This window comes from Chrysochloris asiatica, unplaced genomic scaffold (assembly GCF_000296735.1).
Source record: "Chrysochloris asiatica unplaced genomic scaffold, ChrAsi1.0 scaffold00310, whole genome shotgun sequence".
NCBI lineage: Eukaryota > Metazoa > Chordata > Mammalia > Afrosoricida > Chrysochloridae > Chrysochloris > Chrysochloris asiatica.
Genome location: NW_006408828.1, coordinates 606,598 through 631,588, shown reverse-complemented (window position 1 = coordinate 631,588; position 24,991 = coordinate 606,598). Strand labels below are relative to the sequence as shown.

Here is a 24,991-nt window from a genome sequence, read left to right as displayed (position 1 = left end):
TTCATCTTACTTGGGTCCATGATCAACACTCATGGAAGCAGCAGTCAAGAAATCAAATGATGTATTGCATTAGGCAAATCTGCTGCACAAGACCTCTTGAAAGTGTTGAAGAGCAAAGATGTCAGCTTGAGGACTAAAGCGTGCCTGGCCCAAGCCATTGTGTTTTCAATAGCCTCATATACATGTGGAAATTGGACAGTGAATAAGGAAGATTGTAGAATAATTGATGCTTTTGAGTTATGGTGTTGGAAGAGAATATTGAAAGTACCATGGACTGCCGAAAGAACAAACAGATCTGTATTGGAAGAAGAGCAACCAGAACGCTCTTTGGAAGCCAGGATGGCCAGACATCGTCTCTCATACTTTGGACATATTATCAGGAGGGACCAGTCCCTGGAGAAGGACATCATGCTTGGTAAAGTGGAGGATCAGCGAAAAAAAGGAAGACCCCCAATGAGATGGATTTGCCAAGTGGCAGCATCGATGGACTCAAGCGTGGCAGCCATCGTGAACATGGCGCAGGACTGGGCAGTGTTTTGTTCTGTTGCACATAGTGTCGATATGGACTGGAACTGCCTGGACAGCACCTAACAACAACAAGTCTGCTCTCCACCATTTATTAGCTCTGTGTCCTTGAGCAGATTGCTTAACGTATCTGAGCTGGTGTGGGATAGCCACAGCACCTACGCCACAGTTTGATGGCATTAGGCTTGTTCCAGAGTCAGTGACCTAATAAAGACTCGAAGAGCTAGCCCTGCAGATACCCAGGGGAAGGGAGCTCAGAGGCAGGTGCAACAGCGACACCTGCAGGAATTCAGGGAGCCAGGTGGCTGGAGCCAAGCAAACAAGAAGACCAGGAGTGTCGATGGGACCAGGAGGGGCAGGGGGCACATTCTGCTTTATTTTCGTGTTGTTTGCCTTAAAAAAAAAAATAGTTTGCTTCTATATATGGGAAGATAATTATTTTCTTACTTATTGCTGCTACAAAGTGCCCCTTTAAAATCAAGTTAGATAAGGAAAAGGTAATTAATTAAACAGAAAGGAAATACGATCCAGTCTGCAAATGAGCGGGGGGGGGGGGGGGGTCTGTTGTGGGATGACTGAGTGAGGAAGCTCTGTCACCCCTCACCTTGTCCTCGCCCCTCACCTTGTCCTCGCTGCACAGCGGGGCTGAGACTTTGAGACTGAACCTCACTGGTGAGCACAGACATCACAACCGGAACTTTCAACTTGCTTCTTGGTCTCAGAGCTTTCGAGTTGGAAGGCTCTTACAGAGCAGCCATCCCCCTATCCCTCACTCCTATTTTACAGATGGAGACACTGAGGCCCAGACAGAGATCCACTGAAGGTCACCCAACAGGCCCACCTGGGCTCCCACTGCCCACAAACCTTGTGCTGGTCCCTCCAACTCTGACCCTCTTTTTGGGGAGTCAAGAGTTGTGAAGAACAAAGGGGTCATGATTTTCATCTGATTCAACACCCCTGCAACCCCCCTCCCAAATCCAGGGTAGCCACTTCTCCCCAGCTCTGAGGATCCTCTTCTTTTCTGGTTCCCCTCACGACTTTACATGGACAATCTCTGATCCTCCATGTGTTGGAGGCAGTAGACGGGGAGGTAAGGAGGGGGCAGAGGGCATGAAGCAGGCACCTGGCCCAGGGGGCTGCCCTGGCAGTTGGCAGGGACAGTGAGTAGACCCGGATCATTCTCTGGACTACCAGGGGCAGCTCTGGCCAACCAAGTCAGGTTACCGAGGGATGGGGCCAGGAGGTTCCTATTGTGTCTGGGGAGATGTGGGGACAGGCAGTTCTAGAATAACACAGTCTGTCTCCTTTCTGGTCACTGCCCCTTAGGGAATCAGCCTGTGTCTGTGTGGGGAGAGGGGACCGGGGTGCCCTGGCCTAGCCTCCTCACCTCTGCTCTTGCTTGTCTCCCAGGTCATTTTGAATTACATCTTCATAGGTGGGTGGAAGCTCCATTGACAGACCATTGAGTTTCAGTGGTGGTGCATCAGGAACTAGGGACGAGTCGTCCATCTCCTGAAAGAGAGGAAACAGCTTGTCCCCAACGCATTACCAGCTCACTGGCTGAAGTCTCAAGATCCCAGTGGATATGAGGAAATGGAGGCTCAGAGAGACAGGTGGCTTCAACGAGATTATTGGAAACCACAATGGGTCAAGGTCAGCTGGATGAGGAGAGACTTGTCTTCCATTTCAAAACACATCACTGTCTTGTGGAGTTGCAGAGTAGAAGGGATGCACAGGACTTTCTTGGCTGTGACTTTTTGGACCCAGATTGTCAGGCATTTCTTTCACAGCATGGCTGGGAGGGTTTGACCCACCAACGTCTAGATGAATAGCCAATTGACCCAATTAATACCCAGGAACTATCTTTCTAAATGAACCTCTTTAAAACCTGATGTCCTTGACTAGTTGGTCCACATGCTTTTAGATCCCCAGTTGATCTTTCTGTCTTCCCTGACAGCAGACAAGAGCTTGGCCTGGGTCAGACATACCTTATTCTGAGCGCTGGCTCCTGGTTAGTCACTTGTTCCCACCATGGCTAGAATCCACAGTCTAGAATCCATAACTGCCCCAGGGCCTTCCCTGTCCTGTCTCTGAGCCATCGCTCATACTGTTCCGTCTCCCATGTGCCCCTGAGAGTCTGAACCCTGCCATCTCCTGGAACACTCGGAGTTGGGGATACTGTACCTGCTGTTGAGAGCCTGTAGATTTTGGTTGTTATGGGTTGAATTGTGTCCCCCCAAATGGCTATACCTGTGAGTAAGGAGCTCTTGTGGCGTGGTGGCTAAGCACTTGTCTGGTCTGTGGCTCAAAGGCCAGGTGGCCTGACACAGTAAAGATCACAGCCCAGGAAACCCTCGGGGACAGTTCTGTATCCTACAAGGTCTCTATGAGTTGGCACCCACACAACGACACACACACAACATACCTGTAAAGGTCATCTTATTTGGAAATAGGGAGTCTTTGTTATGTTAATGAGCCACCTCAGTGTAGGGCGTGTTCCTTCTGAGCTGTCAGGAGCAGCACAGACACAGAACAAGAAACACAAGTGGGGAAGGCAGGTCTCTGTGAAGGGACCAAAGAATTGGGGGCCACCAAAGCTGGCATTCTGAATTTGGACTTCTAGCCTCCTGAGCTGAGAGTACATTTCTGTTCTTTAAAACCACCCACTGTGACCTATCTCCTCTGTACACAGGGTTGATAGGGACAGACAACTTAGACATCGGCTTCTTAAAATGGGGGTGGGTGGGGCTGTAAAGGCACGAGGAGTCCTGGTGTGGCATTGTGAGTTAATGCACTGGACTGCAAGGTCAGTTTGAACCATAAGGTAGGCAGTCCAAGCTCACTAGGAGCTCCTCAGAAACGCTATACAGTGTTGCTATGGGTTGGAACCAACTTGATGGCACTTCACAACACAATAACAACATAAAGGCATGAAGTGACTGGCTTACAAGTTTTCAAGAGGGAGTCTAGTTTCAGAGTGTGCAGGGGAAGGTAGAAACCCCACTGAATAGTTTTCATCTTGTCTAGACAGGTCTGGTGAAAGGAGATGGGATAGATAGGATTCTTATAATTCAATAGTGAGTAATTGTATCATGACTAATTGCAGTTGTCACAAGTGTAAAAGTAGAAGTTTTGTAACAAAACGAGGGGAGTAGTTAATCTTAAATTCCAGGAACAGAGGACCCTAGGACCGTCAAGGAAGAAGAGCATAAGCAGAATGCGGGACCTTATCCAGAGAAGCAGCAACACCAGAGATAGAGGCAGAGATGGGGACATGGAGAGAGGGAGCAGCTGAAGACTCTGGACTCATGGAAAGAGACAGGCTGTGTGTTGGTGGCCAGGAGGCAGGCTTGCAGAATGTGCCCTTTGGTTGTGTAAATGATCATCTATTCCTGAGTGTTTTTGTGTACATCAAAAAACAAAACAAAACCAGAGGGAGTGAAAGCAAATACTGTTGCATGATGATGCATGTAGGGGATTGTAATCATTGCAATGAAATGAAAGATGATATGATGAGTATAAAACCAATGTTTTTCCATGTAAACTATCACTCAGTTCACAATAAAAACTTAACAAACAAACAAACCACCCTCTGTGGTATTTCAGCGACAGCATCCTCAGGAAACACAGACAGTGGCCCACATTTTCACCTTGAGTGACATGGCATCCTCTTTCCTGAACCCTGCCTCCCAACTGGCCTGAGAGTGGCCTCTAGTTGTGGTTCCACAAGATCAATGCTCAGCAGATGTGGGAGTTGCCTCCCCTTCAAGCCCTCTGTCACCGTTGCTCTCAGGAGGACCCTCACCTCAGTAGACAGGTAGCTGGCCCTCCAGGTCACCATGGCTGTTGGCCCTGTCAGGAAGAGCTCCAGGAAGGTGAAGCACAGCAGGACCAGCTCCAGCCTCTGGATGTGGACCTGGGGCAGGGAGGAGGAGAGAGGGCTGGCTGGGTGTCTGTACACACCATGAGGGTCACGGCAGGACAGAGGGAAGGAGGGGGGGTGGGCTTGTGTGGGACTGCGGCTGGTTCTGTCTCAGACACTGTCCTGTGCCTGGCGCAGAATGGGTCCTTCAGTGAATGTTTGCTTCTTTGAGGCCCAGAAAATCTCATGGTCCCCAGTCATACTGAAGGTGACCTCAGGGATCATCTTCTACAGCCGGCTTGACAGATGAGGCCCAGAGAGGAGGGAGGTCTTTTCTAGTAGGTGACGGGAACAGCTGGGCTGAAGACAACCACCCATCTGGAACACCTCACAAGGCCATAAAGCGTGTGTGTGTGAAAGTACATACATATGCATAGGTCTGTGCATGCATGCACTTGTGTACATATGTGTGTGCATGTATATGTGCAGATGCACGTATGTGAGCATGACAGGGGTTAGCATTAGCTAACCATTCTGGAACCTGACCCAGAGGCACCCAGTCACCCTGCTGGAGTGGCAGATCCTCTTCTGCTCCTTCTCTAGGGGAGGCAGCTGTGTGGGGATGAAAAATGTGGCAGACTCGGAGTCCTAGACTTAGTTTTGGATTTTCACTGCACCTCCCAGCTTGCTGGTTCCCTTGGCCCACTAACTTAACCTTTCTGAATCTCAGTGTTGGCAAGTCTCACGGAGTGGTGGTGGTTATGGGGCTGTGATAGTTCAACAGACAAGGATGGGGAGTCATCAGTTCTAGGTGGGCTCCAGGATTTGATGTTTACTTACTGCCCCACTGCTCGGGGCCTCAGTTTCCCCATCTATGAAGCTGGACTCAGTCCCTGGTGCAGACCCTGTGAGAAGTCAGACAGCCCCCTTCTGCCATGCTATGGTGAACCTAAGGCACCCCTCCTCAGCTGGGACTCCCAGGGCCTGGTACTCACTGTGGAGTAGGGGTAAGGTATCCAGATCGGGCTCTCAAATGGACTCTCCAGAAAGAAGTCCTTGGTGATAACAAAGCAGCCAGCCAGCACACAAAAGAAGCTGATGAGACACGTTGTCAGACACAACGCTTTCTACAGGAAAAGCAAATCAAGTTAACAGCTGTCGGTCAAAAGTCAAGAACCTGGGTCCAGGCCCCAAACCTGAGAGAGCCAAGCTGCTGACCATTGAGGACCCCAGACAGGACTGGGGGACTCCACTGCTGTCTCCAGACCTAGAGCTTTGCAACAGATGACCCCATAACCCGAACCATCCCAGATCAGACATGCCAACTCACCAGGGACTTGACACAAAGTGGCCCCTGCTCTGCCCTGGTCCACCATCCTCTGTTACAGGATGGAGTCTGAACTTCAGGGACCCCTAGCTCCCCGGGCAACATAGTGGATGCTGAGCTGGGTTGCTAAATGCAAGGTCAGTAATTCGAATCTACCAGTTTCTCCTTGAGAGAAAGATGAGGCTTTCTGTTGCTGTCAACATTTCAGGGTCACCATGAGTCGAAACTGACTTGGTGACACACTACCGCCAACCCTTTTCACTAGAATTAAGTTCTTTGCAAAAAAAAAAAAAAAAGGTCCCTGGTGGTCAGATGTAGGAATGGCAAGGCGGGCTATGGTTCTGAAAGGGGCCCATCCCAGGAGGGAAGTATGGAGAATGGGCATGCCTTTGCCAAGTCTTTCCTGCTTTTCTCAGGTAAACCATACAAATGCCCACTTCATTCCAAGCCAGGCCCCTGAGAAGGCAGGGAACCAGGCAGCTGAAGGAGCTCCAGGCAGGGAGGATTTCTGGAATAGAGGTGTGGGAGAGGCAGGAGGACCACGTCATGGGTTTAGGGCATCAAGCATGAATTCCTTCCATCATTCTTCCAGTTTTGTGTACGTTGTTCACTCTGTACCTACCTGGGCTTCCTGGGTTACAAAGATGCCCAGGTACCTGCTGTCCATGCATAGCTTAGTGCATGGGGATGACAGACAGGGAAAACCCTAGAAGCTATGGGGACACGGAATCCATCATTGTAGTGCAGGGGAGAATTCCAGAGGGACAGGACCTGCAAGCTGAGTCTTGAAGAATGATCAGGATTAAGTCAAAAATAGGTGAGCCGTGATCAGTGTGGAGGGGGAAAGGGGGTGGGCAGGGGTGACCTCAAAGGGAGGACAACCATTCTGCCACTCAGGAGAAGTGAATGGAAGCCAGCCCAGGGCACTGGGAAGTCGTGATGGGTTGGGATACTTTCTGGCTCTACCCCTCCTGCATACTCATTGCTACCTCCCTAGGAGCTGAAGGTAGAAGGTAGAAGGTTAATTGATGGGTTCGTTCTCAGTCACAGCCAGTACATAACTGGTTCCTTTTGTGTGAGCGCCCTCTGCTGTCAGAGAGCAGGAGCCTGTCCTTACAAACCCTTACTGTTGACCTTCTAGTGACTGTCAGTTACCAGACGTGGGGAGGAAGAAAATGATCTTGATGCTTCAACTCACCAGGTATGTTTTACCACATATTCCTCTTGCTATCGCCACGATACCTGAAATGAGGAACTGCGGGCCACATTTGAAACGTCATAAGAGAGAAGATTGCATTCTTTAAAATCCACACATTCCCTTCCCTCCCCTTTCTTGAAGGAAACCAACCCCGTGACTGATGGAACAGGAATGTAGAGTCAAGTGCTTCCTGCCTGCCTCCCCATCCTATCACTTCTCATCAGCCTCTCACAACCCCCATCTCCACCCCACCTTCACACCTTGCATTCAGCTGTATGATGAGAACACCCTTAATGAGCCTCATTTTACAAACCAAATCGATCCCTGCATGCTTAGCTGCTAACAGGAAGGTTGGAGGTCCAAGTCCACCAAGAAATGACTTGGAAGAAAGACCTGGCAATCTACTTCTAAAAACACAACAAACATAACCAGCCATGGGAAACCCTGTGGAGACAGAACTGGCTTATCCAGTCCACTGGGACCTGCTGCCCTAGCCCTCCACCCGGAGCCTTTCTCGTTTTCAGAATCCTGCAGTATGGAAGAGATTAACTCTTGGTTCTAAGGTTTCTGGACTCTTTCTCCAGTTAGTCTTTGAAACATTTGAGAAACACCTCCTAGGGGCCAATCCTGGAAATACAAGTGTAGACAGTTGGTCTCACCTTGTGGTTCAAGCTTGGCACTGGGGGCAGTGGGAAGGAAAGCAAGGGAAGGAAATGACAACAGGACCCAGTGGTCAGCCCCTTCCCCAGATGGCACCTTAGAGCTGGGGCTTAGTGCTAACTAACTCCCCCAGTGGAGACTCGGGCTGCAGAGTTGGGGACCAGCTGTGATACTGTGTGGAGACCTGGGATAAGAGGCTGACTGCTCTTGTCTCCCATCTGGCTGTTGGTTTTGTGTGCTTTTATATGTGTTTCCACAGATTGACCTGACAGGGACATCTGGCTGCAGGGACCTACTGCTAGATCCTAAGGCAACCTGACTGCTCAGAGGCCTATGGGGGGATCCACACCCCAGGTTCATGCTCACCCTCCTCACCGCTGTTGTTGTTGTTAGGTGCCATTGAGTTGGTACCGACTCATAGCGACCCTGTGCACAACAGAATGAAACCTACCCGCTTCTAACACCAACCTCATAATTGTTGCTACTGGGGCATACATTTCACTGAAGGGAGAGACTGGGGAGTCAGGCAGGCTCTGTGCTCTCTGGGACTCAGGACTGGTGTTCCCCCTGCCTCCTTGCCCAGGAGGAAGCCAGGTCCCAGGGCAACTGAGACCAGATAGAGAGGAGACCCAGAAAGGGGCTGGCTTAGGGTTCCGGTCTAGCTCACTCCTGCCTGCCCTGCATCCAGTCCCAAATCCCATGGACCCCTCCCACCCTTGTTTTGGCTCCTACTCACAGAGGCAGCTCCCCAGAAGGGATACCAACATCTCACTACCACCAGGTGTAGGTTCTTGACAGCAACGACCAGGTAAGCTCCGAGACTGAGGTGCACCAGGGCCAGGAAGATGTGGGCGGCCTGGGCAGGAGAGGAGGAAACAGGTAGAGTTAGGAGGTTCTGCATGGACCCTGGACCACCTGGCAGCTGTGAACCGCCTTCCTGTCCTCCTTGGGACTGTGGTGGAGTTTCCTGCAGGGAGAGCAGAGCCTGCCAAAACCCCCACCACTGGGGTCTCATCTCTGATTGCTTGGTGCCATCTAGGCTCAGGCCGACTTCCCCTTAGCTCTCAGTACTGTTTCCAGTTCTGAGATGAATGTCAAACCAGGAAGCTGGAGGCATTCTCACCTTCCTCTCCCTCCTCAGGGCTCCCCAGATGCCCTCCCTGTTACCCCCTCCACTCCCCTTCCTCGCCCAGGGCACAGGCCTCACCCCCAGCAGCCTGATAAGGCTGCGCTGCCTCTTCCAGGTCTCCTTCTGGTGCCAGCTGGGAGGCAGGATGTCTTGCTGGGTCAAGGGGGGTAGACTGAAGGCCTGCTGTGGTGGGAGCCCGCTAGCTTTGGAACTGGGAAGATCTGCAGATACGCCGATGGTTTTAGCAGCCATTGGCTCTGGCAGAGGAGAAAGGCCAGGTCATGGTCAGAGTGTGTCCATTTCTGGAACTCTGTCCTTGGAGCCCTGGAATGACCTAGCCCCTGGGGAGGGGGAGAGACCACTCAGAGTGCCTGTAAGGTTATAGGGACACAGCTCACTCCCAGGAGGTAAGTGAACCCAGAAAGCGGAGGCGTCCAAGTCAGGGAATGGCTTTGCGCTGGAGAGGGTGACCTTGGGTAGGTTGTGAACTCTTAGTGTCTTGATCACCCTGTAACATGGAGGGGAGTAGTGCCATCCCGCCTGGTCAGAGCTACGAGGATTAACGCTAATCACGTCTGCACTCGTTCACCATGTGTCACACTCTTCTGCCACAAGTCACACCAGATTTCCAGTGTCACACTCGCCTACAGCATGCTAGCTACATCAGCCTGCACATGCTTGGGTCTTGTCAGCCAGGCTGTACATTGTCTTCATCAGGGTGTGCGTGTGGGCTGAGCCTATTGTCCCCTGCCTCTGCTCACAGGGGGATGAAAGTGCCAGAGTCTGAGTGCTCTGGGTTCCTGGCTAGGACCCTGATGTGGGGAAGGGTGGAGAAGGGCACTGAATGCGGAATCTGATGTCGGGAGTGTTCTCTATGGAGCTCTGAGCTGGACCCCACAGGACTTCACACAGGGATGTATAAACCTTCCCGGGGGCTCATGGTCCAGCAGGCAGAGACAGACAAGCTGGACACATGTCACGTGACCTTAACCAGTCTGTCCCCCACTCGTCTTAGTCAGCTAGTACTGTGGTGGCTTGTGTGTTGCTATGATGTCACCAGTTTTTCATATACCATCAGGGTTACTCACAATGGACAGGTTTCTGCAGTTTCCAGACTAAGAAAGAGTAGGAAGAAGGGCCTGGCAATCGATTTCCCTGTGGATCACAGAATATTGCATGACAAAGTTCTGGAAGATGAGCCCTAGGTTAGAAGGCACCCAGAACACACAGCCCAGCAACAATGGGCTCGAGCACACCAACGCTCATGAAATGGAGAAGGACTGCTGTACCTGGGGTTGCCATGAGATGGAGCTGACTCAGTGGCAGCTAGTGGCAGGCTGTCTTTACTGGGGAAGCCTAGATGACAGAGAGAGCTTCTGAAGCTATGTGTGTGCATACATATATACCCACAAGCATGCATGTGTGTCTGTATATGCATGGATGTCATGTGAAGGTGTGAGTGCATGAATGCATGTGTGGCTGTGTATGTATAAATACGTATTGGTGCCCATGCACATGTGAGTGTATAACTGCACATGTGCTGTACACGTGCATGCATGTGCATGCTAGTACAAGAATACATTGTGTTTTGACACACAAATGTATGTGTACACACATTAATACATGAATGCATGCATGTGCATGTGAGTACATGAAGGCATGTGTGCCTGTATACATATGTATGTGCATTCATGTGCTACTATGACATGAATGCATGCATGCGTCTCTGTGCACACATGTGTGTTTGCATGTGCACGTGAGTACATGAATACATGCACCTGTGCTTGGGATGTATGTCCAGGCATGTATGAGCACATGAAAACATTGTGTCTCTGTGTACATGTGTGTATGCATGTGTGCGTGCAAGAATGCACTTTTCTGGGCACATGCATACAGGTGTGTGTGTTCACATGTGCCTATGTGCACATGCACACATGTGAACACAGAAATATACTTAATATATGTGCATGTATGTGAGCATGCATGTGTAAGTACACAAATGGATGTGTGTTGGTGTGTTGCACACACATGTGAGTACATGAGTGTGTGTCTCTGTGTGCGTGCTTGTGTTGTATGCACATACACACACGTGAGCACACAAATGCATTCAAGATATGTGTATATGTGAATATATGAATGTATTGTGTCTCCATGTGCTGCACATGCATGGATACACAAACAACGTGTCTGTGCATATTTGTGTATGTGTGCACATGTGTCTGTCTAAATGTGTATGTATGCACACACACGTGTGCAAGCACACAAATGCATGTGGTATATATGCATGCACTGTGTTTGTGGGTACACGAATGCACATGTGTCTGCACATGTTCACACATGTGTGTGTACACAAATGCATGTGCATACAGGAGCACATGCATGTGAGGCAGAGAAGGACAGGTATTGAAAGGCACTGAGTTGTACAGGTGACAGAGAGCTGGTGAAGGAGACCACCAGGTAGACAGTTTAGTGGATTAGGGTTTCAATGTTTGCTAATGACAAGACAGACCCTGAGTGTGCCCAGGCCAGCCTGCTTTTGGCACCACAGGGTGATGCACCTGGCTTAAAGATAGAGTTACTTGCAAGGACCCAGGGGGCCTACAGAGACCTGGGGTCTAGCCTTTTCCCCTTGCTGGGCCTTGGCTTCCTGCAAATGGTCTGTGTGTGAGTCTTGTGGATTGAGACAGAAGTGGCCGAGGCTCCTGGAACACAAATGTCCTGTTACCCGGGAGGCAGGACAGGGCTCTAGGAGAATTCCTTCCTGGAGACACTTGCGCCCCCTCCCCAGGTCTCTTTACTGTGTGGGGAGCCCCTTTATTGTGGGGGGAGTTTCCTGGATTAAGGTGCTTGGCTGGTTCTCCAAAGATTGGAGTTTGAGTTCATCCAGTAGTACCTAGAAAGAAAGACCTGGCTTCTACTTCAGAAAAAGCAGCAACTGAGACCCCTGTGGAGGCTCAGTTCTGTTCTGACACTGAGAACCCTGTGGGGCCCAGTTCTGTTCTGACACTGAGACCCCTGTGGGGCCCAGCTCTGCTCCAACACTGAGACCCCGATGAAGCCCCGTTCTGCTCTGACACCCATGGGGAAGGACGCAGAGCTGTTGCTCTCTGAGAGGTTAAGTGACCCACCTGGTGCTGTTGAAGGAGCCCTGGTGGCACTTCAGGTTAAGCACTGGATTGCAAACCACAAGTTGGCAGTTTAAGCCCACCTGTCTCTCTGAGAGAAAAAGATGAGGCTGTCTGCTCCGTAAAGATTTACAGTCTTGGAAACCCTAACAGAGCGCTTCTAGTCTGCTCTATATAAGGTCACCATGAGTCTGGCTCGACTTGATGTCGGTGGGTTTGTTTTTGTTTTTGTTGCTGTCAAGTGGATTGTAACTCCTAGTGACTCTTTACGATGGAGTAGAACTGCCCCATAGGGTTTCTAAGGCTGTAAATCTTTACAGAAGCTGACTGCCATGAAGTGGCTGGAGGTTTTGAATTGTTGGCTCTTTGGTTCACAGCCAAGCACTTAACCAATGCACCACCAGGGCTTCTTTGGAGCTTAAGTTGTCCCCCCTCCGATCTGTAGCTGATGTCTAAGTGGTATGAAACTGGGGTAGTAAAGGTGGACAAGTGTGTGGGCAGTGTGGCTTCCGAGCCCTGTGGTATCAAGCGGAGCCAATGGACAGCTGAGACCACATTGTAGCTCAACTGCTCTCCTGCCCTGTTTCCTCACTGTCCTCCCAGGGTCCTTCCTCATGAATCAGTGGGCTGCCAAATCCTATCTCAGGTTTCTGCTGTGGGGTCCACTCACCCAGTTCCTGGGACGTCCACTTAGAGCTCTCAGCCTTGCTCTGCCCTCTGCAGCTGTCCCAGCCCTAGTGAGGCTGTGCTGGACAGCCCCATGATATCAGAACATCTTTACAACACCAGACTTTGGATCTTCTTCCCTCCCCCGGCGTCACACCCTGATGCATGTGAGCTATCAGAGACTCACCCCCAAAGCAGGGCCGGTGAAAATCCTGTTAGTGTTCTGTAGTTTGGCATGTTGCTTTGGTAAATAAATTATACCATGGGTTTCCAGAAGAACAAATACATCTATCTTGGAAGAATCACAGCCAAAAACTCCTTGGAGGTGAGGAGGGCAAAACTCTGTCTCTCATACTTCGGACATGCTATCAGGAAGGATCAGTCCCTGGAGAAGGACACCATGCTTGCTGAAGTGGAGGGTCAGTGATAAAGAGGAAGACCCCCAAGGAGATGGATTGACACAGTGGCAGCAGTAATGGGCTCAAATGTAATAATTATGTAAGGATGGCACAGGACCGGGTAATGTTTCATTCTATTGGACACGGGGTCCCTATGAGTCAGAGCCAACTGGTCTGCATCTAACATCCACAACAATAACAACAAATACAATGCTAGCAGTTCAATCTATTGACAGCTGATATGATCTTCACAGAGTCAGAGGTTGAGCCTTTTGAAAGAGTCTTTGAATTTTGCAAGATTTAAAATATTCACAAAAGTAGAGAGAAAGCTTTACTGAGCCCTCATGTCCCACCCCCAACCTACAGCCGCCATCCGCTCTGGGCCAAGCTTGTTCATCTATTTCTACTCCTTCTTCTTCCAATGGTAAACAAATCTCAACCACCCCACCATTTTCTTTGTATTGATTTGTAGTATTGATCAAGTACTTATTCAACCTGTATGCTGAGCAAATAATACGAGAAGCTGGGTTCTATGAAGAAAAACGTGGCGTCAGGATTGGAGGAAGACTCATTAACCACCTGCGATATGCAGATGATACAACCTTGCTTGCTGAAAGTGAAGAGGACTTGAAACATTTACTGATGAAGATCAAAGAACACAGCCTTCGGTATGGGTTGCATCTCAATGTCAGAAAAACAAAAATCCTCACCACTGGACCAATAAACAACATTCTTATCAACGGAGAAAAGGTTGAAGTTGTCAAGGACTTCATTCTTCTTGGATCAACTATCAACACTCGCGGAAGCAGCAGTCAAGAGATCAGATGACGTATTGCATTAGGCAAATCTGCTGCACAGGAACTTTTTAAAGTGTTGAAGAACAGAGATGTCAGCTTGAGGACTAAGGTGCGCCTGACCCAAGCCATGGTATTTTCAATAACCTCATATGGATGCGAAAGCTGGACAGTGAATAAGGAAGATCATGGAAGAATTGATGCCTTTGAGTTGTGGTGTTGGAGGAGAATACTGAAAGTGCCATGGACTGCCAAAAGAACCAATAGATCTGTTTTGGAAGAAGTGCAGCCAGAGTGCTCCTTGGAGGCCAAGATGGCTAAGCTTTGTCTCTCATACTTTGGATACATTGTCTGGAGGGAACAGTCGCTGGAGAAGGATGTCATGCTGGTTAAGATGGAGGGTCAGAGAAAAAGAGGAAGACCCCCAACGAGATGGATCGACCAAGTGGCATCATTGATGGCGTCAAGTTGGCCCAGCATGGGACATTGTTTCGTTCTGCTGTGCATGGGGTCGCTGTGAGTCGGTTCCGACTCGATGGCACCTGACAACAACAACAACAAGTAAAAATCAAGACATTTTAGTACTGATTTCTGAAAGATAAGGATTCTGTTAAAAAGTGTAACTACAAAAGCAGTGATGATTGGTGGTAGAATATTCATCGTCCATGTGGGAGACTAGGGTTTGAATCCTGGCTGAGGTACCTCACGTGCAGCTGTGTGTCCATAGAGGCTTGTGTGTTATGTGGTGCTTCCAGACTAAGTTGTTGTTGTTGTTAGGTGCCATCGAGTCAGTTCCGACTCATAACGACCTTATGCACAGCAGAACAAAACATTGCCCGATCCTGGGCCAACCGCACTATTGGTGTCATGCTTGAGTCCATCGATGCTGCCACTTGGCCAATCCATCTCGTTGGGGGTCTTCCTCTTTCTCTCTGACCCTCCACCTTACCAAACATGACATTCTTCTCCAGTGACTGGTCCTTCCTGACAATATGATAGATGAAGTTTGGCCATCCTGGCCTCCAAGGAGCACTGAGAGACTAGGAAATAAGGCCTGGTGGTCTACTGCTCCAAATCAGCCATTAATAAAGTATGGCCACAGACAACCTCAACTCAAAAACTTAAGGAGTCTTGGTGTGGTACTTGGGTTAATGCAATGGACTGCAAGGTCAGTTTGCACTGCTAGGTCGGCGGTTCAAACTCATCAGCTGCTCCTCGGAAATCCTAGACAGGTTGCTATGAGTCAGAACTGACTTGACGGCTCTTAACAACAACAAAAAGCTTAAACATCACTGCATCCAAGCACCGTCCACAAACTGCCTCAAGCCGACGTGGCATATGTACCAAGCTGACAGTCGGAGGGGGTTGCTTGGTCCATGGAATCTGTGCTCCCCTGTATGTGTTTGTGTGTGCTGCTCCCTGTGTCACCCAGAAGTGCTTAGGCTGACATTGGCACATGAGATTGTACATTAGGGAGGGTGGTTGTTGTCATTGTTGTTGTTATGTGCCATGGAGTTGGTTCTGACTCATAGTGACCCTGCACAGGGTTTCCAAGGCTGTAAATCTTTACAGGAGCAGAAAGCCTCATCTTTCTCCTGTGGAACAGCTGACCCTGAGGTTAGCAGCCTGATTCGTAACCACTACGCTACCAGAGCATCAGTTACCATCAAGTTACTTTTGTGTCCCCATGGGTATAGAGTAGAACTTCTCCAGAGGGTTTCTTGGGCCTGTCTTCCACGGCTTTGAACCACCAGTCTCTGGGTGAGTAGCTGAGGGTTTAGCCATTTGTGACACCCAGAGACTCGGAATAAGCTGACTGATGATGTGATGTAAGAGCGATTACATCTACAGGTATTGAGGTTAGAATTCCAACACATATTTCTGGGGATTTCCATTCAATCCACAGCAGTTCAGTATGGCTTCTGGGTCAAGTTGAGGCGATGAGGCTGGAAAGATGAGCAGGATTACATCTCCAGGCTTGTTGTAAGCCTTGCCAGGGAATTGGGACTTTGTCCTGAGGATAAAGGGGAGCTGCTGACGTACTTTAAACAGGACAGTAATTCAGTGGCTTCTGTACTTTAGAAAGGTCCATCTGGCTGTTTGTTAGTCAAGCGTAGGCGGGGCAAGGCGGACCCATTAGGAGGTTAGGAGGCTGGTATGCAATGCAGTAGAGAGGTGAGGGCTGTCCTGTAGGTGATAGGAAGGAGGGTGGGGAGAAGCAGTCTGTGTTGAGCAGACATGAAGGGAGGGGGTGAGTAGATATTGACTGAGAGCAAATGGGACCAAGGACAATACTCGGGTTTCTTCTGCAGCTAGTCTGTAGTGGCACTGAACCGTATGGAGTGCACAGGCTGGACCCTGGTTTGAAGAGAAGATGTAAACTTCTTTTGAGGTGTGTTGAGATGCAGTGGGCTTCAATAAATGAAACCATGCTATGCAATTGGTCCCTGACTCATGGCCAACCCATGCATTACAGAGCCTTTCTTCTGCTGAGCCACAAAGATTGAACTGCAGGTATTTAGTTTAGTGGTGGTGGTGGTTTGCCGTGGAGTCGATTCCGACTTAGTGATCCTGTATAGGGTTTCCGAGGCTGTAAATCTTTATAAGAGCAGATGGCCTCATCTTTCTCCTAGGGATTAGCAGCTTGACTTGTAACTACTAAACTATCAGTCTGCAAACCACTTGCTTCTCAGCAGAGGGATGTCTAAGGTATGGCAGGAATAGCACCCCCAGGTGGCGCCACTGAGCAGTTTCTATTGACTCAGTATAGCCCATGCTCTTCTTCAAGCAAGTAAACACAGAAGTGGAATGAGGGGGAGAGAGGGGTACAATTGCCCCCTGGAAGAAGTCCAAGGGAGTGCTGGGGGAAGTGTGGGATGACTTTCTGAGGTGCCACAGATCTAAAAGGTGCCTGAATGAGGCAGTCCCAAATGAGAGTAAGAGTGGTTGATATCCTATCTATTAATCTTGAAATTGACCCACCCATCAACTTAGAGATTGTCCTGGGTGTCTGTTACCTGCACTTGTCTGTACCCAGGCTCCTTCAGTGAAATCACAGGGTGGATGGGAGGCATGCATAGTGGCCAGTCCTGTGCCATCCTCACAGGTCCTTGCTAGATGTCAGCCCACTGACTCTTAAGAAAGGGAAAGAAAGAAAACCACAGCCAGAGGAGCTGAGGGGGTCAAGATACGGGTTACAAACTGAAGAGAATTAAACACATCGGATTTATTTGTTATTGTTGAATACTTTATTGTGGTTTGAGTGAATGTTTACTAATCAATTTCCCATTCAACAATCTATCCACATTTTGTTTTGCTACATTAGTTGCAATCCCCTCAAGGTCTTTGTTTTTGGGCAAATGCTGCTCTTTTGGTCTCGTCGTATGACTGACTGCTCTGAGGAGCACATTCCTCACGGGTGTTACTGTGGAATCAGATTTGAAGGTGTCTAAAGTCTCAGGGGTTCCATGAGTCTTTATCGACCAGTAAATCTGGTCTTTTTTATGATTGATAATTTTGTGCTGTATTTTTATTTTCCTCCCTTTAGGTCCAGGGCTTTCTTTTGTGGTCCCGATCAGAGCAGCCAATAGTGATAGCGGGGCACCATCTAGTTCTTCTGGTCTCAGGGTAATAGAAGCTGTGGTTCACATAAGCACACTGCTTTTTCACATTCACAGTATTTTAGTAAGCAAAGAGATCTAACTGTGGGGGGCAGATTCTAAGATGGCCCCAATAATTTTGCCTTCTGAGTGCGGGTGGGACCATGCCTCCCTGCTAATCCACAGACTATTGCACAGGTGTTGGATTTCTGGCCGCCACAGTTAGCTGACCCCACTTGTTGTTGTTATTATGTGGTGTGGAATTGGTTCTGACTCATAATTACCCTGTACAGGGTTTCTGAGGCTGTAAATCTTTACAGGAGCAGAAAGCCTCGTCTTTCTCCCATGGAACAACAGCTGGTAGTTTTGAACAGCTGACCCTAAGGTTTGCAGCCCAATTCGTAACCACTATGCTACCAGAGCTCCTTGCACGATCTCTTTATTTTTATTTATTTTTAAATAAATATTTTATTGTGTATTGTGTGATAGTTTACATGGGGAAACATTAGTTTTACATTCATTCTATCATACATCGTTTCATTGCCATAGTTACCATCCCATCCATGCATCATCCCCCAACCAAAGAGTATACCCTGCAAGCTCCCCACCCCCCATAGTCCTCAGCACACAGCCCCTTTCCCTCTCTGGATCCCAAGTCCCCAGCCACTCCATCTCTTCACGTCATCCTCTCTGTCTCCATCTCAGGCCTCACTGCTTCTCTGGGTGGAGTCCCATTCTCCGCTCTTCTCCATTGATGGTCCCAGGGCCCTCTGCTCCTAGACTGAACTTGCAAGATCTCTTTAGTTGTAATCCTTCTCATGAGTTGCCACTCAGTAGGTTCCTACTCATGGTGACCTGTCGGTGTCAGAGTAGAGCTGTGCTCCACAGGGTTTTCAGTGGTGGAGCTTTTGGAGGTAGACCTCCTGGCCTTTCTTCCGAGTGCCTTTTGGCAGAGCGTGTTAATCCTTTGCACCACCCAGGGTCTCTCCTGCATTTGTTTATGTCTTTATTCATTTCTCTTAGTAGCATTGTGTAGTTTCTACAATTCCCACACTCTGAATTCTCTTTAGTGGGGACTTCATTTTCATCTCCCACATCTTTTCAGTAGTTGTTGTGAGTTGCCATCTTTTTGATTCTGACTCAAGGTGACTTGAGCTGTCTACACAATTCTTGTGCTGTTACCTTTATAGAAGCAGATTGCCAGGACTGTCTTCCGAGGCACCTCCCGGTGGGTTTGAGCTCCCATCCTTTCAGCTAGTGTTCGAGCACTTGGCTGTGCTAATCAGGGACTCCACCCACTGAATAGCAGAAAAGTTCAACTTGCCAACAATTGAAGATAACTTAGCCATCACATGCATTGTTGTCAAGTCCAATCAGACTCAGACACCCTATAGGACAGAGAAGAGCTTTCCAAGGCTACCATCTTTGCAAAAGCTGACTGCTACATCTTCCTTCCATGGAATGGGTTCAAACAGTCAACCTGTGGATTAGCGACCAAGTGCTTAACTGCTGTATCTTTGGAGCTCCTTAGTCATCACTGTAGTGACTCCCAGTCCACAAGTCCCTCGGTCCCTCTGGCCTCTGTCTAGTTTGTCCTTCCTGGTTTCTAGGGGACAGTTACCATCCCTGGTCTGATGTGCTGCTTATATTTTTATTTTATTGCTCCATACAATTCACATTGCCTCCATCTGGCCACCGACCCTCTCTGCCAACCGTGCTTCCTCTTGGGGGCACAGGAAGCTTTTATTTGCACATCTCCCTGAAGAGCAAGATTGGCTTCCTCCTGTCTCCAGGCTACTGGACCTGGGAGGCTCTCAGAAGGCCTGGGAGTGAGGGACCCGTCCAGTCCTGGCTTGCTCTCCAGCTCCCCTCAGCTGATCTGTGTGCCCTGAAGACCTCAACTCAGTTAAGGTGGACAGAGGTCAGTAAACCCAGCTAAGGGCCCTGTGTGTTCTTCAAATTCCCCTCTCAGTTCAGAGCTACCTCTGCCCTGTGCGTTTGTGGTGGGGAAGCTGTCTTAAATCCTTGTTTAGTTCCTTAGTGTTGCTGTGACAATGAACACAAGTGGGGGGCTTTAACAAATTTATTTTCTCAGTTTGTGTTGTTAAAGTGTCATCGAGTCGTGTTGCGGACCGTGTAAGACTGGTCAGAGGTTTGAGGCCCTATAGGCCCGAGTGTAACAAATGAGGCCACTGGCAGTTAATGGCAACTTGTTTTCATCTTAATATTCAGTTATATATATTAAATTAATACATGGAGCCTTTGAAAATCCACAGATAAATGTGAAATTTTCTAAAGCCGAGACTAAAGGTTGCAAGGTTAAACCTTTCTCCAAAAGGATTAACTAAAAATATCTTAGCTACTTCTCGGTTCTTTGTTCTATAGACAAAGAACCCATCCTCCCTAATCCCTTTTCCAGGTGCAGCCCATTCACCTGGGTGTCTCCTGCAGAACTCTCACCTTCCCTCAACTGAACTCAGGGGCTATAGATATGTTAATTGGGCCTGAGAATCCAAGTTGCTGGCCTGGAATTCGAACCAGTGAAGTATGATGTAAAGTTACCTGAATGTCTGGAAAAGTACTGATGTTAGCTGTACCTTGCCTAAGTCCCTCCCAGCTTGGTGTGAAACTCTTCCCCTAAATAAAGCAGAGGCCAGGGCCTCCCCAGGTGTGCATTACGGGTTGGAAGGCATGCAGTAAAGATTGCAGGGCAGTGAGTTGCTGCCTGCAGAGGCCATGATGCCTGTAGTCCCAAGCCTGCCCACCAGTGATGCATCCACCCTGGCTTTGGGGTGCCTCATTGTCTCCCTTCTTCTGTTTGTCTTTGTATTCTTTCGCTATCCCTATCGCCGCTGGATCTCCCCTCCTCGTGAACCAAACACTCGTGAACAACACAACTATGTTGAGTCCAGACCTCGGCAGAGTCGGTTCTGACCCATAGCCACCCTGTATAGGGTTTCTGAGGAACAGTTGGTGAGCTTGAACCACAGACCTTGCATTTCAAACTGACCTTGCAGTCCAGTGCATTAACCTGCAGTGCTACACCGGCACTCCTTTCTCAGTTTGGTGGTGGTTATGTGCTGTGAAGTCGGTTCTGATTCATAGTGAACCTGCACAGGGTTTCCAAAGCTATAAATCTTTACAGGAGCAGAAAACCTCATCTTTCTCCCAAGGAACAACTAGTAGCTTCGAACTGCTAACCTTGAGGTTAGCAACCCGACTTGTAACCACTACGATACATTGTTGTTGTTGTTATGTGCCGTAGAATCGGTTCTGACTCATCGCAACCTTGTACAGGGTTTCTGAGGCTGTAAATCTTTACCGGAGCAGAAAGCCTCATCTTTCTCTCGTGGAACAGCTGGTAGTTTCGAACTGCTGACTGTGAGGTTAGCAGCCCAATTCATAACCACTACACTACCAGAGCTCCTTACGATACATTACCAGGGCACATATCTAGGGGTTAAGATTTACAACACAATTCAATCGAAAACAATCCTGAAACACGTTTCCTCAACTCTGTGCTTAAGAGCTTCAACTCTACACGGAGTTTCCTCAAAATCCCGACCCAGCCCTAAACTTGGCGAATTAGAGTGTGAGTATCTCCTGACATTTTGGACGCTGGGTGGGGCCCGACGTGCCTCTTAGTCGATTACTTCTCCTTTCCTTCAGCTTTCTCTCTCTCTGTGTGCACACTCAATCTAGTCTTCACACAGTGTCAGAGTGATTCTAAACACCTTGAGAACTCAGAGGAGCAAGGGTCTGATTCTGCAGAGGGACCATCACAAAAGGGACAGAGTGGGTCTTAACGAGGAGCTGAGGAAGCCAGCCCTGACTGTTTTTGGGATGAAGAGGCAGGGTGAGAAAGGGTGGTGGAAGACACTTTGGTTTTGACCCATGTGGTAGGACAGCACTGACAATGATGTCGGATGGAGCTGGGTTCAAATCCCAGCCTCACCTCTTATTAGCCTGATGGCCTTGGGCATGTGACTTAACCTCTTTCAAGTTGAGTATCCTTAGCTGTAAGGTGTTATGGACTGAATTGCATCCCCTAAGAAGACTTGTGGAAAGCCTACCACCAGGCACCTGGGACCCTTATTTGGAAATAAAGTCATTGAAGATGCTGTTGGGTGATATGAGGTCAGAATGGAGTAGGGTGTGTCCTTATGAAAGAGGAAAAGAGATGGAGACAGGAAAGATGACCATGTGAAGACGTATCTTCAAGCCATCTTCAAAGTCTAGCGATACTGGAGGCTGGGGCGTTGAGAAGGTTTGCTCCTGGAGATATTCTAGACAGCGTGGCCCTGTGACTCCCTGAGTCTGGACCCTTGCCCCCAGAGCTGGGAGACGTGTTCTGTTCTAAGTCTCCCCGTCAGTGTTTGTTAGACTGTTCTTGAAAAGCAACATACCGATGCACTCCTGGGGCTCTAAAGATCATGCCCTCAGCACCCTTTTGTTGTGACCAAGGGACGGTCATCCAGGTCCTCTGATAAGCCTGGATGACCACCAGAAGCCCCAGAGGATAAAACAGAGACGTTACTGCAATGAGACCAGCTCAGAGTTCAGACCACAGTTTATTTCCCTCCCAGTGTGGAGGAGACACACTTTACACAGTGCCCCTGGATTCAGAGGCAGACAGGATGCCCAGCTCCAGCCTGTAGGGGTGGGGATGGGAGTAGCCCAGGGTGGGAGCATCGCCATCATTGCCCACCCTGATCTGTTGACCCAGGAGTCGAAGGAACGAGCTGGCGCCATCCTTCCCCAACCTGGAAGGAGGCCAGGGTCAGAGTTGGTTCCAACTCCACTTTACCGATGAGAAGAAGGCGGCTTTCCCAGGGGGGAGGGTGATGGCCGCTGCAGCCTTCTGCTGGCCCTGGTGCCTGTGGGGCACAGCTGGCTCAGCTTGAGCTTACAGGTGGCATCGAGTGCAAAGGACAGAGCAGGTCTTGGGGCCAGGAGGCTCTGCGGTGTGGCCTGGCCTGGGCTCTGCACCGTGTGGGTGAGGGACAGGGCAGGTCTTGGACCTGAGTCTCCCACTGAGCAGGCTGGACAGATGTGGAGCAGCCCTGTGTGGTCAGAGCACTCCTGGGAAGAGTAACTGAGCCCAAGAAAGAGAGAACACACCCTGGATGATGTTTTGGGAACTGTGAACAAATGTCACAAGGTGCCACAAAATGTGAAGATTTGGGAGGAGGTGGGACAGGACAGCAGAAAGGCTGCCCCCCTAGATTCACCAGATGGGGCTGGAGAGAAGCCAGGCCCATAGGAGAAAGGCTGAGCTCTAGCCTCCTGGGACTGACCATCTACTCAGAGGACTCCTTGGGCATGTATGCCACATTGTCATAGGCGGGGGGTGGAGAGGCTGCCGGACTGGGGATGTTGAAGTCTGTGCTGAAGGCGTTTGGCAGAAAAATCACGGGCTGCAAAAAAAATTAAACTCAGTTAAAGTCCTAGAGAAGGAGCTCTGATAGCGTAGTGGTTACGAATTGGGCTGTTAATCTCAGTTAGCAGTTCGAAACCACCAGCTGTTCCGTGGGAGAAAGATGAGGCTTTCTTTCTGTTCCCATAAAGATTTACAGCCTCAGAAACCCGGTACAGGTACAGGGTCACCATGTGTCGGAAGTGACTTCATGGCACAGAACAACAAAATTCCTTGGGAACCTAGGCAGGTGTTACAACAATGCCCCCTTGTGGAAATTCTGAGAATGGCGCCTCAGCAATGAAGTGTACAAGTCTGAATTTAAGGACATTAAATTCATCTGATGAATATCTCAGAATCTGTTTATCTGGGCCTCGTGGCGACCCCATGTGTGTCAGTATAGAGTTGTGCTCCACAGGGTTTTCAATGGCTGATTTCCCAGCAGTAGATGGCCAGGCCTCTCTTCTGAGGCACCTGTGAATGGACTCAAACCCAGAGGTGTATATTAGGCATGGCATGTGTGGCATGGGCCTTGGGTACCTCTTGAAGAGCAGCACCACTGAGCAATTTCTATCAACCCAGTACTGCCCAGCTTCCTTTCTCTAGCATGGTGGACACAGAGGTGTATTGAGGGGAGCAGGGGGACACTTGTCTGTGGGTACAAGTCTGAGGGGGAGCCAGACAAGGTGAAGAATGACATTCTGAGATGCCACAAATATGAAAGGTGCTTTCATGGGACAACGAGACACGGTGGTGGGGGAGGGGGAAATGCGTGGGGGAGGAGTTTCTGGTGACGTAATGCAGCTATAAACATCTTGACATTTGTTGTTGTTGAGTGATGTCCAGTTGGTTTTAACTCATAGTAACCTTGTATAGGGTTTCTGAGAGCAGCTGGTGGGTTTGAACCGCCGATCTTGTGGTTATCAGTCCAGTGCTTATCCTACATCACATGAAATTGAGGGTGGGGTGGGGTTCAATTTAGAGATTGCCCTCCCTGAGCCAACATCCTTGCGATGCCAAGCCCTACCTTTCAGTTAGCAGCAAAACACACGAACCGAATGCACCACTCAGGGACTTTTGCTGTGAGTGGGAATCTAATCCACGGACATTGTTTTTTTCCTGGGGCCAACTCTGACCCAAGGGTTTGAAGTACAGCCTTGAGGAACACAGATAAATGTCTCTGGGAGCTAGTTCTGGTTCCTTCTTTCTCACTGGACCATCCCGGACAGTGTAGGGCCTCCTTATCTCTTGACAGGAATCCCAGGTAGCACAGAGGATTAAGCATTGGGCTGCTAACTGCAAGGTGGGCAGTTCAAACCCACTAGCCGCTCCATGGGAGAAATATGAGGCTGTTTGCTCCCGTAAAGATCTATAGTTTTGGAACCCCGATACAGAGTCGCTATGAATCAGAATCAACTGGATGGCAGCGGATTTAGTTTTTGGGATTTCCTTTCTTGTCAGGACCACAGCACTGGCTTCCTCTCAGGTCTCCCTCTTTCAGCACGCCCCGCCCTCCACTGCTGTGATTGACGAATTCACCAGATTGATTTCCCTGAATCCAGCTCTGCTCCTTTGGCTCCCAGGCTGCCATGTCTGCAGTAGTATCTCCATCTTTCGTCAGTCCTCAACAGTACACCCCCGTCTGAGGAGCCCCTGCTTCTACAGATTCCCCTGACTTGGATGTCACCCTCTTTCCATATTCACTGTTTTCCATGTTCTTGAACAAGGAACTCAATTTGCACTTCAGTCGCGTTGCCCTTCCTGAAGCCCCCCGTCTCCCTAGTGGTCTTTGAAATCTCGGAGGATCCTTCCAGCAATCCCCTCACTCCTGTGATTAGTGTTCTGGAGTTCTGCTCAGCCTCAGAGAACAGCTGGTCCGTTCATGCTGGCGATCCCCTTTGCTATGAGGGGAATAGTTCCATTTCAACTACTACTAGAATGTAGTTGTTGTTGTTAGGTGCCATCGAGTCGGTACCAATTTATAGTGACCCTATGCACACCAAAACGAAACACTGCCTGATCCTGGGCCAACCTCACAATTGTTGCCACACTTGAGCCCAATGATGCTGCCATTTTGCTGACCCATCTCATTGGGGTCTTCCTCTTTTTCTCTGACCCTCCACCTTACCAAACATGATATCCTTATCCAGTGACAGGTCCCTCTTCACAATATGTCCAAAGTATGAAAGACCAAGTTTGGCCATCTTGGCCTCCAAGGAGCACTCTGGCTGCACTTCTTCCAACACAGATCTATTGGTTCTTTTGGCAGCCCATGGCACTTTCAATATTCTT

At 49.3% G+C, this 24,991-nt stretch overlaps 2 protein-coding genes across 2 annotated transcripts in view; both read right to left on the bottom strand.

The window, feature by feature from the left end:
- The window catches only part of MS4A10 (membrane-spanning 4-domains, subfamily A, member 10), a 20,057-nt gene extending 11,104 nt beyond the window's left edge, over positions 1-8,953 (bottom strand). Inside the window, exons 1-8 of the mRNA XM_006875038.1 lie at positions 8,780-8,953; positions 8,309-8,428; positions 6,913-6,969; positions 5,383-5,514; positions 4,331-4,441; positions 1,913-2,037; positions 1,750-1,781; positions 1,130-1,194 (exon numbers count right to left, since the gene is read on the bottom strand). Of these exons, the coding sequence (XP_006875100.1) occupies positions 1,130-1,194; positions 1,750-1,781; positions 1,913-2,037; positions 4,331-4,441; positions 5,383-5,514; positions 6,913-6,969; positions 8,309-8,428; positions 8,780-8,953 (816 nt within the window). The remainder of the gene's footprint in view (positions 1-1,129; positions 1,195-1,749; positions 1,782-1,912; positions 2,038-4,330; positions 4,442-5,382; positions 5,515-6,912; positions 6,970-8,308; positions 8,429-8,779) is intronic.
- A 13,630-nt stretch (positions 8,954-22,583) lies between these two features.
- Positions 22,584-24,991, bottom strand: part of MS4A15 (membrane-spanning 4-domains, subfamily A, member 15) — a 14,580-nt gene continuing 12,172 nt past the window's right edge. Inside the window, exon 6 of the mRNA XM_006874986.1 lies at positions 22,584-22,700. Within this exon, the coding sequence (XP_006875048.1) occupies positions 22,584-22,700 (117 nt within the window). The remainder of the gene's footprint in view (positions 22,701-24,991) is intronic.